Below are 13,593 nucleotides of genomic sequence, written 5' to 3' on the forward strand. Positions count from 1 at the left end.
ATCGTGCGGAATGTCAGTCTGTCCCCCATGGTGGGGGCAGATAGTCGCAACCAATGCCTACGCAACCACTCACAAATTTGTATTTTAATAGTGGCCAAAATTATGCCAAAAATCTTAAACAAAAATTTCTGTGTGATGTGTGAGTTATTGGGGTGGACCTGGGGACCTCGACACGCAAAGTTCAAAACATTCCTGTTTATCCAGGCCTTTCATGGCCGACAGACACCAGCCATTGCAACCTTGAAATTAATAGCTGTGAGGATATGTGATCGCTTTAAAATGCTTTTAGATGTTTTAAATATTTTGGATGGTTTTATATAGTTTTTAAATGATGAAAACATGTTTTATTTTTGTTGTTATTCTATTGTTTTAACACATTGATGTTTGCTTCATGTTTACTCCTTTGGGAGGAAGGATACACACACAGACACATGCTCATGTCAAGCAATGAAGAATGAACACTGAGACCTTAAAGATGATACCTACAAGGCAGGCAGCTCTTCCTGTCACTACCCCACCTCTTCACAAGGATAAATTCAGGTACAGGGTGGGAGGGCTTTTGCTAGTTTCCTTGGGTTTTTTAAAGCTTTCTCAAGAAAAACCCCCAGAAAGACCCTGCATTTTTAAATAATTCTAAGGGGAAAAAACACCAAAGCTCAGAAACACTGACGAAAGCCAGTCACATAACCCATCACTCATTTTAAACCTTTCTACGCATGACCCACCTTCCCACTCCTTGCTACTAGTCTTCTTGCTGTTCCTGCCGGTTTGTCATGACAACAGTGCTTTTCTGCTCATTTGGGACTTACCTTGTTGATGGTCCTTAAATACCATTTTGATATAAATGAAAATGAAGGCAGTGGCTTGCCTTAAGACCCCGACTTACAAATTCCTCTGCAGAAATAGCACAACTGTAAAGCAATATTCAATGAGACAAGGATGTTCATAAAACAAGTGTTGTTTAACTAGACAGCTACAGTCTTCTTCACCCTTTAAAGTTCTTCTCTACTCCAGAGGCATTCTTGCCCAGGAGCACGCATTCAGTTAAGTGATCCTTTAAAATTTCACATTCATGCTTGGTTAAGCATAAGGGGGGGGGGGAATACAGACTCAAATATATCCAAGTCCTATGAGTTTGATAAAAATTGGCTGCGAAACGTATGACTTCCATCATATCTCTGCCACCCTGTTTATAGTTTGTTTTTTTTAAAACAGCATACAAAATCTGAAGTTGAACATTTTTGAGATGCAGAACAGAAGGCCTAATTTTGAATCTAAGCAAGAAAGTGTTGATTATAATAGTCACAGTTCATTAGGCTGCATCTCTAAAGTTGCCTTGAAGATGCTTTCTTAGAAGCTTAATGTCTGTTGTATATTTGGCAGAATAATGTAAGACCTATGGGTTAACAAAAATATGGCATTTTGTTTGCTTGTAGATTTGTTATTTTATCTTGCTAAAGTGTGATAGCTCCACTGACCACTGAAATATCAAAATGAAATCTGAAATATCAAAATGAAATCTGATACTCAGTTTCAGATCAAAAGCTGAATCCATTTTAAAGAGGACCTGAAAGATGTGCAACAATGGTTGGTTACCCAGTCAGGGGTGGCAGCAGTTGCAGCCCATCACATCAGGCTCCAAGACCCCCTCAGAGCAATGTCTTCACTCTGGTCTCCTCCCACCCCTTAAAAAGTTACCTAGAACTGACCTCTGCATTGTATCATCTCCTTGATATCTGAGATAGTAGAATGAACATTAGTCAGCATATTACAGACACCATTGTATGTTATATATTTAGACCTAAGTTTAAACACCACACAATTCTAAAAAATGACAGGGAACATATAAAGCACAATGTCATATAATATATCACTGGAGCATGAGACATAAGAACAAAAACTGATATTAAGTTTTGGACAACTTTTACATTTCCGGTTTGAACTTCGCACTCATTTTCAAAGTGGGAAGAATGATTCACAATAAATTTTAATGAGACATCTGAAGGAAGAACTGTTGAACATTACGTTTTAGTAGTTATTAAGTTCAGACAAGTAAGTAACTCAATAACACATTTCCGTGATGTCTGACTCATCGTAAAATTGGAATGGTCATCTCTTCCAACCACCTGCAGGAATCTCAACTAAAGCATCCATGACAGATGGACATCCAACCTCTGCTTAAAAAGCACCAAGGAAAGAAAAGTCCGCCACCCTCTGAGGGAGTCTGCTCCACTGCTGAACAGCTTTTACTACTAGCTTTTTAGTTTTGAAAAAAGAAGAAGCTAAATGTTGGGAAATTTAGGACAGACCAAAAGGATGCACTTCTTCACACAGCAATTCACTCCCACAAGATGCAGCAATGGCCACCAACTTGGTTTTAAGAAGGAATTGGAAAAATTCAGGACAGCTAAGGGTATCAATGGCTTCTACTCATGATATGTACTACCACCTGGTATCAGAGTGGATATGCCTCAGTTGCTGGGGAATATGAGTGACAGAGTGCTACTGTGCTTATGTTCTGTTTGTGGGCTTCCTGTAAACAACTGATTAGTCACTGTGAAAGAAGGATGCTAGACTTGATGGGCTTTTGGTCTGTCCAGCCAGGCTCATTTTATGTTCTCTTATGTTACCTTTGAACTAGCTCACTGTTGTGTGACCAAGAATATTACATACTGACCCAGAAAATCATATTGGTACAGGAGGAAGACAAGCTGATGCATCTGTATCAACAACTAAGGCTACAATATATGATTTAGAGAGGTTATGAATCAGTATAAAAATAAACAAGATTTGGCCATACCCATTACCCAAAGGCATTTTTTACATCCCTATATTGATATAATCCTAAATACTTGGTTTTTTTTAGCCAGGTATAAGAGCGCTCCAGATGATTGTCAGCAAAGTGGTTGTCCTACCTGCTTGGCATAGAATGCTGTTGTAATTAGCTTAGGTCCCATGGTTACATATTTAAAAACTGCAGGCTTGAATATAAACTGGATGATTTTTATAACACATTATAACACATGTTATAATAAAACTCCTATATGCTCCTATACATTGAAAGAAGCCCTGCATCAAGCATGAGTATTCATTAAGCATAATCATTTTATAGGGAGTTGTAGCTGGCTACAGTAAACTATATTCTCCCTTAGAATCTGAAGACTGATGAGTCATTAAATCGAGACTGAACAGGAAAAAGTTTGAATTTGAAACCTAATACCATGCTAGAGCCACTCTAAAAACATAAAAGTTGTCTAAGCAGAATTCCTATAAAAATACATTCATTATACAATACCTTAGTCAAACAATAGTTAAATTCATCAGTGTGTCTAATGCAAGTCTTTACATTCAGTAATGGTCTCCTTCAATTTTTTCAGTGACCAATCTAGTGATGCAGACAAATTTCTGTAAATGAAAACCAGTTTATTCCACACAGTGAAAAGGCTCATAAAAGTAAATGGGCTTTATATTTAATGTGAACCCCTAGCAATCTCCTCAATGTCAATGCTCTTAGGGTTATAAGAAAAAGTTACAGCTGTGGTAATGCCGATTGTTAGTATTCATTCCCCATGGTAAATCCCAGATCTGTTGTCCAGTAGAATGCTTTTTACAGCATTTACAACAAAGAAGGTTGGGATTGTACCAATATTGTCTTCTTTTATTAGAATTCTGTCTTTTTATTACACACCTGGAATGGTATTCATATCTCCACTCATATGAGAAAATGGGGGTTAATGCTACCACAAATACAGCTTTATCTGAAGGCATTTTGACAGGTTACAGCTTGGAGATTGATCCTGTATCTTTACATTTCTCACTTAAGTGGCAGGTTCATAAGCCAAATCTTTCCCTGCCTGTTTTGACTCTGGTCCTTTCATTTGTTTCCCTCAACAAGAGCCAAATGATTCCACAAGTATGCAGCATACCAGGTAAACAAGGATGGCTGAAAAGGTAGGAGAAAATAAATGGGACCTAAATCCTACTGTGTTATCTCATCCTGTGTTGGGCATATAAGCATCCTCTTATATGGGAAACCAGGAGCATGATGGGCATTGAGGTTGGCGTAGTGCAAACATATGATCAGCAGCACTGAATTGGCTGTGCCAGTGTGTTCACACTGTGCCAATCATGTTGCTGACTCGCCCCTCCCAGTACGCCAGAGTGATGACTATGACGAGAGATCAAGTAAGCAGCAGCGCCCCACCAACTGCTTCTGGACTGTACACATCCATAAATGTTTCGAGCTTCCAGCCAGAACACACTACAAAATCCATTGATACAATGGATCTATTCACAACTTAAGAATTCCAAACAGGCGTTCTTCAAACTACAATATTCACCCAATGAAGTTGGAGTGGAAAAACATTTTTTTTTAAAAAAAAACCTGACTGTACTCAGGAATAATCTACTAGAACAACCCTAGAAGAATGATAGAACATGTTATTTATAGTTCTCAGCTGAAACCGCTCAAATGTATCATCAATTATCTATAACCAATACTGGACAAAGACAGTTTCCATGGGCCTTGGGTGGTAGGCCGGCACTTGCTGATAGACAGTTTCTCTCCTAACTAAAACAGCTATTCACCAGCAACAGCAGGCCACACAGCAGAGATACAGACATAGGGAAGAGCCAAAACAGAGTATCTATCTATCTATCTATCATCTATCTATCTATCTATCTATCTATCTATCATCTATATCTATCTGTCTATCTATCTATCTATCTATCTATCTATCTATCTATCTATCTATCTATCTATCTATCATCTATCTATCATCTATCTATCATCTATCTATCTATCATCTATCTATCTATCTATCTATCTATCTATCTATCTATCTATCTATCTATCATCTATCTATCTATCTATCTATCATCTATCTATCTATCTATCTATCATCTATCATCTATCTATCTATCATCTATCAATCTATGTGATATTGCCTTACCTATGCGAGGATGCATTTGTTATCAACAACTGTTTTATGGATTATCATGGAAAATTATGAAATTATCAGTGTCCTGCATTTTTTCCTGCATTTTATTTCCTCTGACATCACTCCTTACAATCCCCCCACAACCATGATATATACCTGTAACTTAGGACAACACTTTAATGCTTTTGATAAATTGCAATCCACAATAGCTTAAGCAATAACCATTTGCTAACGCTTAAAGAGTCCAGACTCTTAGAAAATACAGACGGCTTAAGCTTTTCGAGAAGCCCACAGGTCAGTATATTCATCTCTATTACTAATAAATATAGGTCACATATCATGCTAATATTCTTAATTATGTTTTGAAATCCAACAATCAATAACATGGCAGTTCACAACCAGGTGAAGAAGCATGATGCTTTTTATGGTTCACAATGTGGAATTAAAAAGCTCAGCATTTATCTATAATGACTATAGATTGTTTAAATAAATGGTCAAAATTGTACAGCACTTTCAGAAGAGGGAACAAATTGTGAATTGACAGATAAACTGTATAAATTCGCTGTAAATATGGTTCTTTTACTGTAGGACACCATTAAGACATGTCCTTGAGTCTAAGCAATTATTGACCTTTACAGCCTCTTCATGTGTTGTACTTCCTTTCTGAAAGTGGATATAATAATAATAATAAGGAAAAATACTTATTGTTGAGAATGGAGTGCATAATGAGGTAAGACTAGATGGAAATCTGCAGAAAATAGGAAGCTATTGCAATCATTTCAATAAGAAGTATCAAGGACTAAAGATGACAAAGACTACACGGTCCACTTCTGGGTTTTCTCACTCCTGGTTATGAAGTCAGACAATCTTTATAACAGGTGTGCTTTCTTCCCAGTCACACTTTCAGGAGTGTAATTTATTATGGATCTTGCAGTATGCAGGTAACTGAGTCATATCTACAGACATGTGTCAATGAAGAGCTATCAGAGCTTTTACAGTCTTTCTGCAAAGGGCAATAAGCAAAATGTTACAACCCATTTAGCAATAAACTGTGCATTTTCTCTGCAAGGCTTTTCCTGCACTTTTTATGTGCATCATTTAACCTATCTCTAAATTTAATTCTATATTCTCTGGTAATTTTCAAAATCTGAGTTGGAGCCCAGATGGTTTCTGTTTTCTCCATGGGTAGGAAAATATATCTCAGTATGAATCACTTTAGCGATGCAGAAAGAAGTGGAAAAGCAGAATATGCATTTCAAAAGCAAGAACTGTGAGAAGTGATGCGCTGTATGGGAGCTGCTTGTGTCCATGTATGCATCATTTAAGAAGGCGCTGAGATAATCTCAGTCCCATTGCAGAATGCAACTGAAAGATGGCTATAAAAAGGTGCAAGTTAAAGAAACTGTTTTTGTTCAACCAGCTCTTCCTTCAGCAATGATTTCTATATATATTCTAGTAATTCATATTTCCATCATGTAGAAAACTCTGCAGATTTCAAACAACAACAAAAATCCGGGGGAGGAGGGCAGACTGGATTTCCTTGTCTTAGAGAATGCAAGGATTTGTCAATTTCAGTTCCCTCGGTCTTTCATTTTTCTAATTCTCCATTCAGTTTTTCACATTTTATAGCCATTTGCTTTATAAAAAATCCATCAGCATTTTAGTGTGATTTCCCTCCCTAATAAACACATTGGTATATGCAGTTTTAACTAATGCACACATTTTTGAAATTTATCCAATGTAGTGCATTTTTGTATGTTATTTTCACTAATATCTTAATTATTATGTTTCAGTTACAGATAGGTAGCCGTGTTGGTCTGCCATGGTCAAAACAAAATAAAAAAATTCCTTCCAGTAGCACCTTAAAGACCAACTGAGTTAGTTCTAGGTATGAGCTTTCGTGTGCATGCACACTTCTTCAGATACACTGAAACAGAAGTCACCGGACCTTTCTATATAGTGAGAAGGTGGGGAGGGGTATTACTCAGAAGGGTGGTGGGAATGGGTGATTGGCAGATAGCTGCGATGAGCCTGTTGACGACTCTTAACGACTGCAATAGGTCTAACAGGAAAAAGCAAGGGGTGAGAAGGTGAACAATGGCTTTGTCATGTATAATGAGATAAGAATCCAATGTCTTTGTTCAAACCAGGTCTCTCCATAGTTTTAAGTTTGGTGATAAGTTGCAATTCAGCAGCTTCTCTTTCCAGTCTATTTCTGAAATTCCTTTGTAATAGAACAGCTACTTTGAGATCTTGTATAGAATGTCCTGGGAGATTGAAGTGTTCTCCTACTGGTTTTTCTGTCTTGTGGTTCCTGATGTCGGATTTATGTCCGTTTATTCTTTGGCGTAAGGTCTGGCCTGTTTGTCCAATATAGAGAGCTGAAGGACACTGTTGGCATTTTATGGCATACACAATGTTAGACGATGAGCAATTAAATAGTCCCGAGATGGTATGTGTGATGTTGTTGGGGCCAGTAATGGTGTTGTCCGGGTGTATGTGGCAGCAAAGTTGGCATCTGGGTTTATTGCAGGCTCTGGTACACTGGCACCAGAGCCTGCAATAAACCCAGATGGCACCAGAGCCTGCAATAAACCCAGAGCCTGCAATAAACCCACTGGCACCAGAGCCTGCAATAAACCCAGATGCCAACTTTGCTGCCACATACACCCGGACAACACCATTACTGGCCCCAACAACATCACACATACCATCTCGGGACTATTTAATTGCTCATCGTCTAACATTGTGTATGCCATAAAATGCCAACAGTGTCCTTCAGCTCTCTATATTGGACAAACAGGCCAGACCTTACGCCAAAGAATAAACGGACATAAATCCGACATCAGGAACCACAAGACAGAAAAACCAGTAGGAGAACACTTCAATCTCCCAGGACATTCTATACAAGATCTCAAAGTAGCTGTTCTATTACAAAGGAATTTCAGAAATAGACTGGAAAGAGAAGCTGCTGAATTGCAACTTATCACCAAACTTAAAACTATGGAGAGACCTGGTTTGAACAAAGACATTGGATTCTTATCTCATTATACATGACAAAGCCATTTTTCACCTTCTCACCCCTTGCTTTTTCCTGTTAGACCTATTGCAGTCGTTAAGAGTCGTCAACAGGCTCATCGCAGCTATCTGCCAATCACCCATTCCCACCACCCTTCTGAGTAATACCCCTCCCCACCTTCTCACTATATAGAAAGGTCCGGTGACTTCTGTTTCAGTGTATCTGAAGAAGTGTGCATGCACACGAAAGCTCATACCTAGAACTAACTCAGTTGGTCTTTAAGGTGCTACTGGAAGGAATTTTTTTATTTTGTTTTAATTATTATGCACAGCTTTCACCTAATACATGGTTGCAGAAATGCATTGCAAAATATGGATAGGTGTGTTTATGTTTGCATATAGTTTCAGAAAGTGTGAATTTGATAAATTTGGCTTTGAACACATACTGAACTGAATTTCTCTTCCATCCCTTCCAATAAGCAATATTTTCCTAACACTTCCAATAAGCAATATTTTCTTTCTCAGGGGACAGCAAAGTCATAGATACAACTTTTATGCCTATCCCAAATGATGACATGTCAAAGATGATATATTTGAAGCAAACTAATCCAAGGTCTACATAAATTAATAAAATTAATTTCTATTATAAATTTCTATTATAAAGCAAATAAATGTAAATATACTAAAGAGGTAAAGATCATGGTTCAATGATAATATAAGATTCATCAGGTGCTGTAAAGACAAAGAAATGTTTATATAGCTTTCCTTTGTGACTTGTTGAAAAATGTAAACCACATACCTTATGACACATGCATAAAGCCCACTGTCTTGGGGCACTGTTGGACGAAACCAAATGGCATCTTCCTCTTTGCTCATTCTAGTTCCATCAAAAGCTATAGGCTCCTCAAAGTCTCCAGGTCCAGAGCTTTTGTACCACATTAAACTGAGTCCAGCACTTTGTGCTAGGGTGTAATTTGCTCTTATATATCCATAAAACAATGCACACTTTATACGAACAGGTTCTCCCACTAAGACTTGATACTTCTTGTAATCCACTGACCAGTCAGTACACCCATCCGCTAAAAGAGAAAAGAAGAAGAAAAGACAATTATGTGGTATACTGCTGAATATACAGCACAGTTCATACTTAATTTGTAATCATACTTCTTTGAAGTTGTCATGCCAGAGTTATTGATTCAAAGCAAAATACTTTAGATTGGTTTCACTGAATATGCAGCCAAGACTGACCACAAAAATTGCTTTCCCTATTGGTGCCATATTTTCCACAGTGTGGGACAATCAGCAAATCTCATCAACCTACTGGATATTTTAAGTGATAAGTAAGAAATTATCCTTTCTCTTCACTATATCCTTAGGCTGAATTATCACAAAATATTTGATTGAAATATGTGCAACAGAGTCCATCTAGCCCAGAGGGTGTCATAATCACTGAACAGCATTAATCAAATATCTTCAAGTTAATAACAGAAATGAAAGAAGGGAATTATCCCATCTTTTTAAAAATGTGGCAAGTTAATGGCTGCAAACTGGAAAGTTTAGGTTAGATCCTAAGTTAGGGGGAGGCGAGGTATTAATGTTAAGCCTAATTGCACAGCAGAACAAAATGTCAAGATAAATTATTCAGGTCATTATGACTGGGTATTCTACAGCAAATTTACTGGAAATATCTGACTTTTCTGTATTTAAAATTACTAGGAGTTAACCTTGTGGTTATGTGTGTGCGCGCGCACGCACACACACTTATAAAGATTATAACTGCTAAAACTATCTAATCTAATCTGATCCTGTGAGATAGAACAGGTTATTTACTCTGAGGAGCACCACTTTCCATTTAATCTACTTATTTAGAATGATATGAAAGGGGAGGACAATATTCTAGACTCCTGTCTTGCTTACAGCAAGCCAGAGCTGAATATGCAATTCTGAGTTTCTCTCCTTGAAAGCTTGGGGCAGGCCTAACTCTAAATTTGGAGGCCAGATCTCTACCGCCTCCCCCACAAGCCTCCTGAAAAATCCTTCTGATTTTGGTAGTGGTAAAGAAGAGGAAAAAATAGATACAGTCCTGAAGTGAGTGGAACCCAACATTTGACCATTTGATGACTGGATAGAGGGTAATAACTTCCTCCTTAGCTGATCTGCATGGACCGTGCACCTGTGTGAGTAAGAGTGCGTGGAATGGCCACATCCAATTTTGGCCAATCCAACCACTTGTATGTGGCTCCCAGGGGGTTGGCCAAAGTTGAATGTAGGCTTCAGGCCATAAAGGGTTAACCATCGCCTCCTTAGAGCATTGCTGAATGCTAGACAGTATGATAGACATTATCCCACAGCTAGGCAAAACCTTAAACAACTCCAGAGTTCAAGTTACAAGAACAGCTTTATTTAAGTCAGTATGAGAAAAAGGGAGAAAAAAGGGAGGAGTTTTAAAAGAAGGCGGGGAGTATTCACTATCTTGCATAATGTACAAATATCTTCAATTAACATGAAACCAGCATGGGTTATCCCAGGCCATGCATCAAAAGGCTTAAGAACATGCCTTTTTTTTAGCCCCTGGAGATTCAAGACAGGCAGGGCTGTTAGTCAGCTAAAAAGAAGACCAACTAATCAGCAATATTAAAAAGCAGAGGGGGTGAGCTTGCAAATAACACTTTTGCCAAGTGTTTTAAGACAGTCCCCCCACTCCTATTTGAGGCTCTGGAGGCTGACATGGGAGTACAGGGGCTATATTAACAGCGAGAAGGCTTAGAAGCTGTTGCAGGCCCCCAAGGGTGCGACTGCCAGCTGGCTGTCCAGCGCATTGGAAGCCCCTTCACAAGGGATTTGGAGAAGTCAGTGGGGCTGCCCACCTGTCAATCATGTGGCATTATAACGGTGTCATGTGGCTGACAGGTGGGTAACCCTGCCAACCCCTAAAAATTGGCCCATGAGGCTACGCTTGTCTTGGGAACAGTGGTCATTAGATGGCTACAACAGCTGTGATAGCTCTGTTCTTAGGAAAGTGAAGCTTGTATACATAAAGAACTATCTATATGTGCCTTTTGTTCATGAAGTGTATATGATGACGGGTTCAAAACACATATAACAGTTCACGATTAACTCAATTTTCCAGCCCATTCCATATTCCACTTTGTAGCTGCATACAAGTGTTTTGGATGAAACACTTGCATAAATTATACATAGACATGGGGAAAAAACATTTTGTGTCATAAGCACAAGGAGCATGAACATTGTCTGTCCCCTAGTTATATAGGTAGTCCCTAAGTCCTCAATTACATAGTTCAGAAATATGGAAGAATTTATTATCCATTATCCATTTTCATTCGTGGTTAACAGAAGTTTGGCTATGCAGAACTGTTAGACTTAAGTTAGCTCAGCTGATAATATATCATGCTGTAACACTCAATGATTATCCATTTATTTGTGGCACTTAAAATCCACATCTGCATATTTATTATGTTGGAAACCACTTTGCTTTCAATCTGTTCAATGAGTTTACCATGCTTTTAAATTTCAAAAAATACATACTATAAAGGAGTATTCAAATGAGTCCTGGGAAATGCGAAATATTTTTAAATCTTATGATGGTTGGCTTGTTGCAAGTGCAACAAATTCAAAATATCAAAAGCTAAAATACAGAGAATATTATCATCATAATAGCAATACTGTATCAGGAATCCAAGTTTGGAGAAATAGCAAAAGTCTCATCAAAAGCACCTTACACTTAGTGTTAAACACTGAATCTATAATCTTAGGCACACAAACCGAAACTCATTCCTGCTGAGCTAGAGGTGCGGCTTCTAGAGAAATGTAATTGCTAAGAAGGCTTCCCAGCTACCCCACATTTTCAAACCATGATTGGATCCTGCCAGTCCTTGATAATTCCAGGTCAGTCCTGAGACCTTGTCTGATCAAGAGGCACCACTGTCTTTTTCTACCACTATGAACCTGGCAATACATTACATACACCAAATGTAGTAGACATATGTAGCTAACCTTTACCTGTTCTAAATTCTGAATCTCTGCCAAGAAGATAAGATTGAAGGGGAAAAACACAGGATAGAGATTTTGCTGAACATTTTTTTTATCATTTCATTATTTGTCTATATTTAAGTTTCTCCTTAGAAGCCTCATTCCGTGCCCCAAAAGTGTGGGATGCCTTTCCCTGGTGGTTTTGCCCAGTATCTTGTCCGTGCAATGGGCTTGTGGGGAAAAAGCTGTCCCATGAGTCCTTGCAAAGAGGAGGGAAAAGCCTATATGAGACAGTTTCCCCTGGAACAGCTTCCCGTTCATCCTCAGGTTGGAGCCTTCACTGAACAATTTTCGGTTGCTGGTTAACAGGACCAGAAATGGTTTTTTTCTTTCAACCTGATTGGCACTTGGTTGAGGGTATTTTGTTTTTCCATCAATGAAATTATGACCTTCCTTTGTTAGGCAAAGAAGTTGTTTCTTGAGGGCGGAAATGGCATTGGGCAGGATCAACATAGTATAGGAGGCCCCCATAAGGGGTCTGAGGGGAGGATTGACCACAGCACTCCCAAGCTTAGGTTGGGGTATCTGCCTGGCTAGAATCTGCACCCGGGTCACCCAGTGAGAACTTGCTTGCCCTGCCTGCTGCTGTCAATAAAGAACTGGCCTGATTTTATCCCACCACCATTGTACAGTCTGGTTATTTTGCTGCTCTCATGGGTCACATAATGCGCTTGCCTGGGCAATGTAATTTTCATCTGGAGTTGCAAGCAGAGAGGAGGGAAAGTTATTCCTGCACAAAAATAAGGTGAAAAAGCAGCAGCCAGTTACATCCGTTCTCCTGTGTTTTTAATTGAAATCCCATTCTCTCTGCTTATCTCTGGGAGATCCTGCAGTATTCTCAATAGGGGTGTGCATCAGAATTGGGCAGATTCCATATCTGAAACAAAATCAGGCTCTTTCTGAAGGATTTGGGACTTCTGACCTAAAGTGAGATCCTTCCAAAGAACTAAAAACCAAATCAGGGGACACCTAACTAATTTGGGGCAATCCATAGATTCTGACATTAAAAAGCAATAACAGTACAGTATGTCTGCAAAAAGAAAGAAAGAAAGAAAGAAAGAAAGAAAGAAAGAAAGAAAGAAAGAAAGAAAGAAGAAAGATGGCCTCCAAGCTTTCAGTATAAGATATATACTCTAGCATGGAGAGAAGGCAAAGGGATGACTCTTTTGCCTAATTTTTAATACGAGAGGGCTCTCCAATCACTTTAGGGGGAGGGTTTTTGCAGTAATATATCACCTTATTCTTGCTTTTGGTGCTAGTAAATTCTGCAAGTGGTACTTGCTGAAAAAAATGCTGAACATTCAAGTCTTTCTACTTCTGTGTCATATGCCTAGACATCCACTCTTGTCAAATCATTTTTGTCACCGCAGGAAAAACCCTGTTGTTATTTATCTAAAATTTTGCAGGATTTATCCCCTTAAAAGGAGCTGCCAACCTTGCAAATTTCACCCACTTCTGCTTTTAAAAATAAAATAAAAACTTGAAAGGTGAGGAGCACACAAATCCCAGACTCTTCATGTGAAAATTGGCTGACCTTAACCGCTCTTGGAGGACTACTGTGTTGTAAATCTATCCAATTATGTCA

At 38.6% G+C, this 13,593-nt stretch overlaps 1 protein-coding gene across 6 annotated transcripts in view; it reads right to left on the bottom strand.

Moving 5' to 3' along the window:
* Window positions 1-13,593, bottom strand: part of IL1RAPL1 (interleukin 1 receptor accessory protein like 1) — a 676,350-nt gene that overhangs the window by 325,114 nt on the left and 337,643 nt on the right. For all 6 annotated transcript variants that reach the window (XM_081858879.1, XM_081858875.1, XM_081858874.1 and 3 more), the window contains one exon: window positions 8,758-9,037. In XM_081858879.1, the coding sequence (XP_081715005.1) occupies window positions 8,758-9,037 (280 nt within the window). The remainder of the gene's footprint in view (window positions 1-8,757; window positions 9,038-13,593) is intronic.

This window comes from Podarcis erhardii (assembly GCF_964252035.2).
Source record: "Podarcis erhardii genome assembly, chromosome: 4".
Classification (NCBI taxonomy): domain Eukaryota; kingdom Metazoa; phylum Chordata; class Lepidosauria; order Squamata; family Lacertidae; genus Podarcis; species Podarcis erhardii.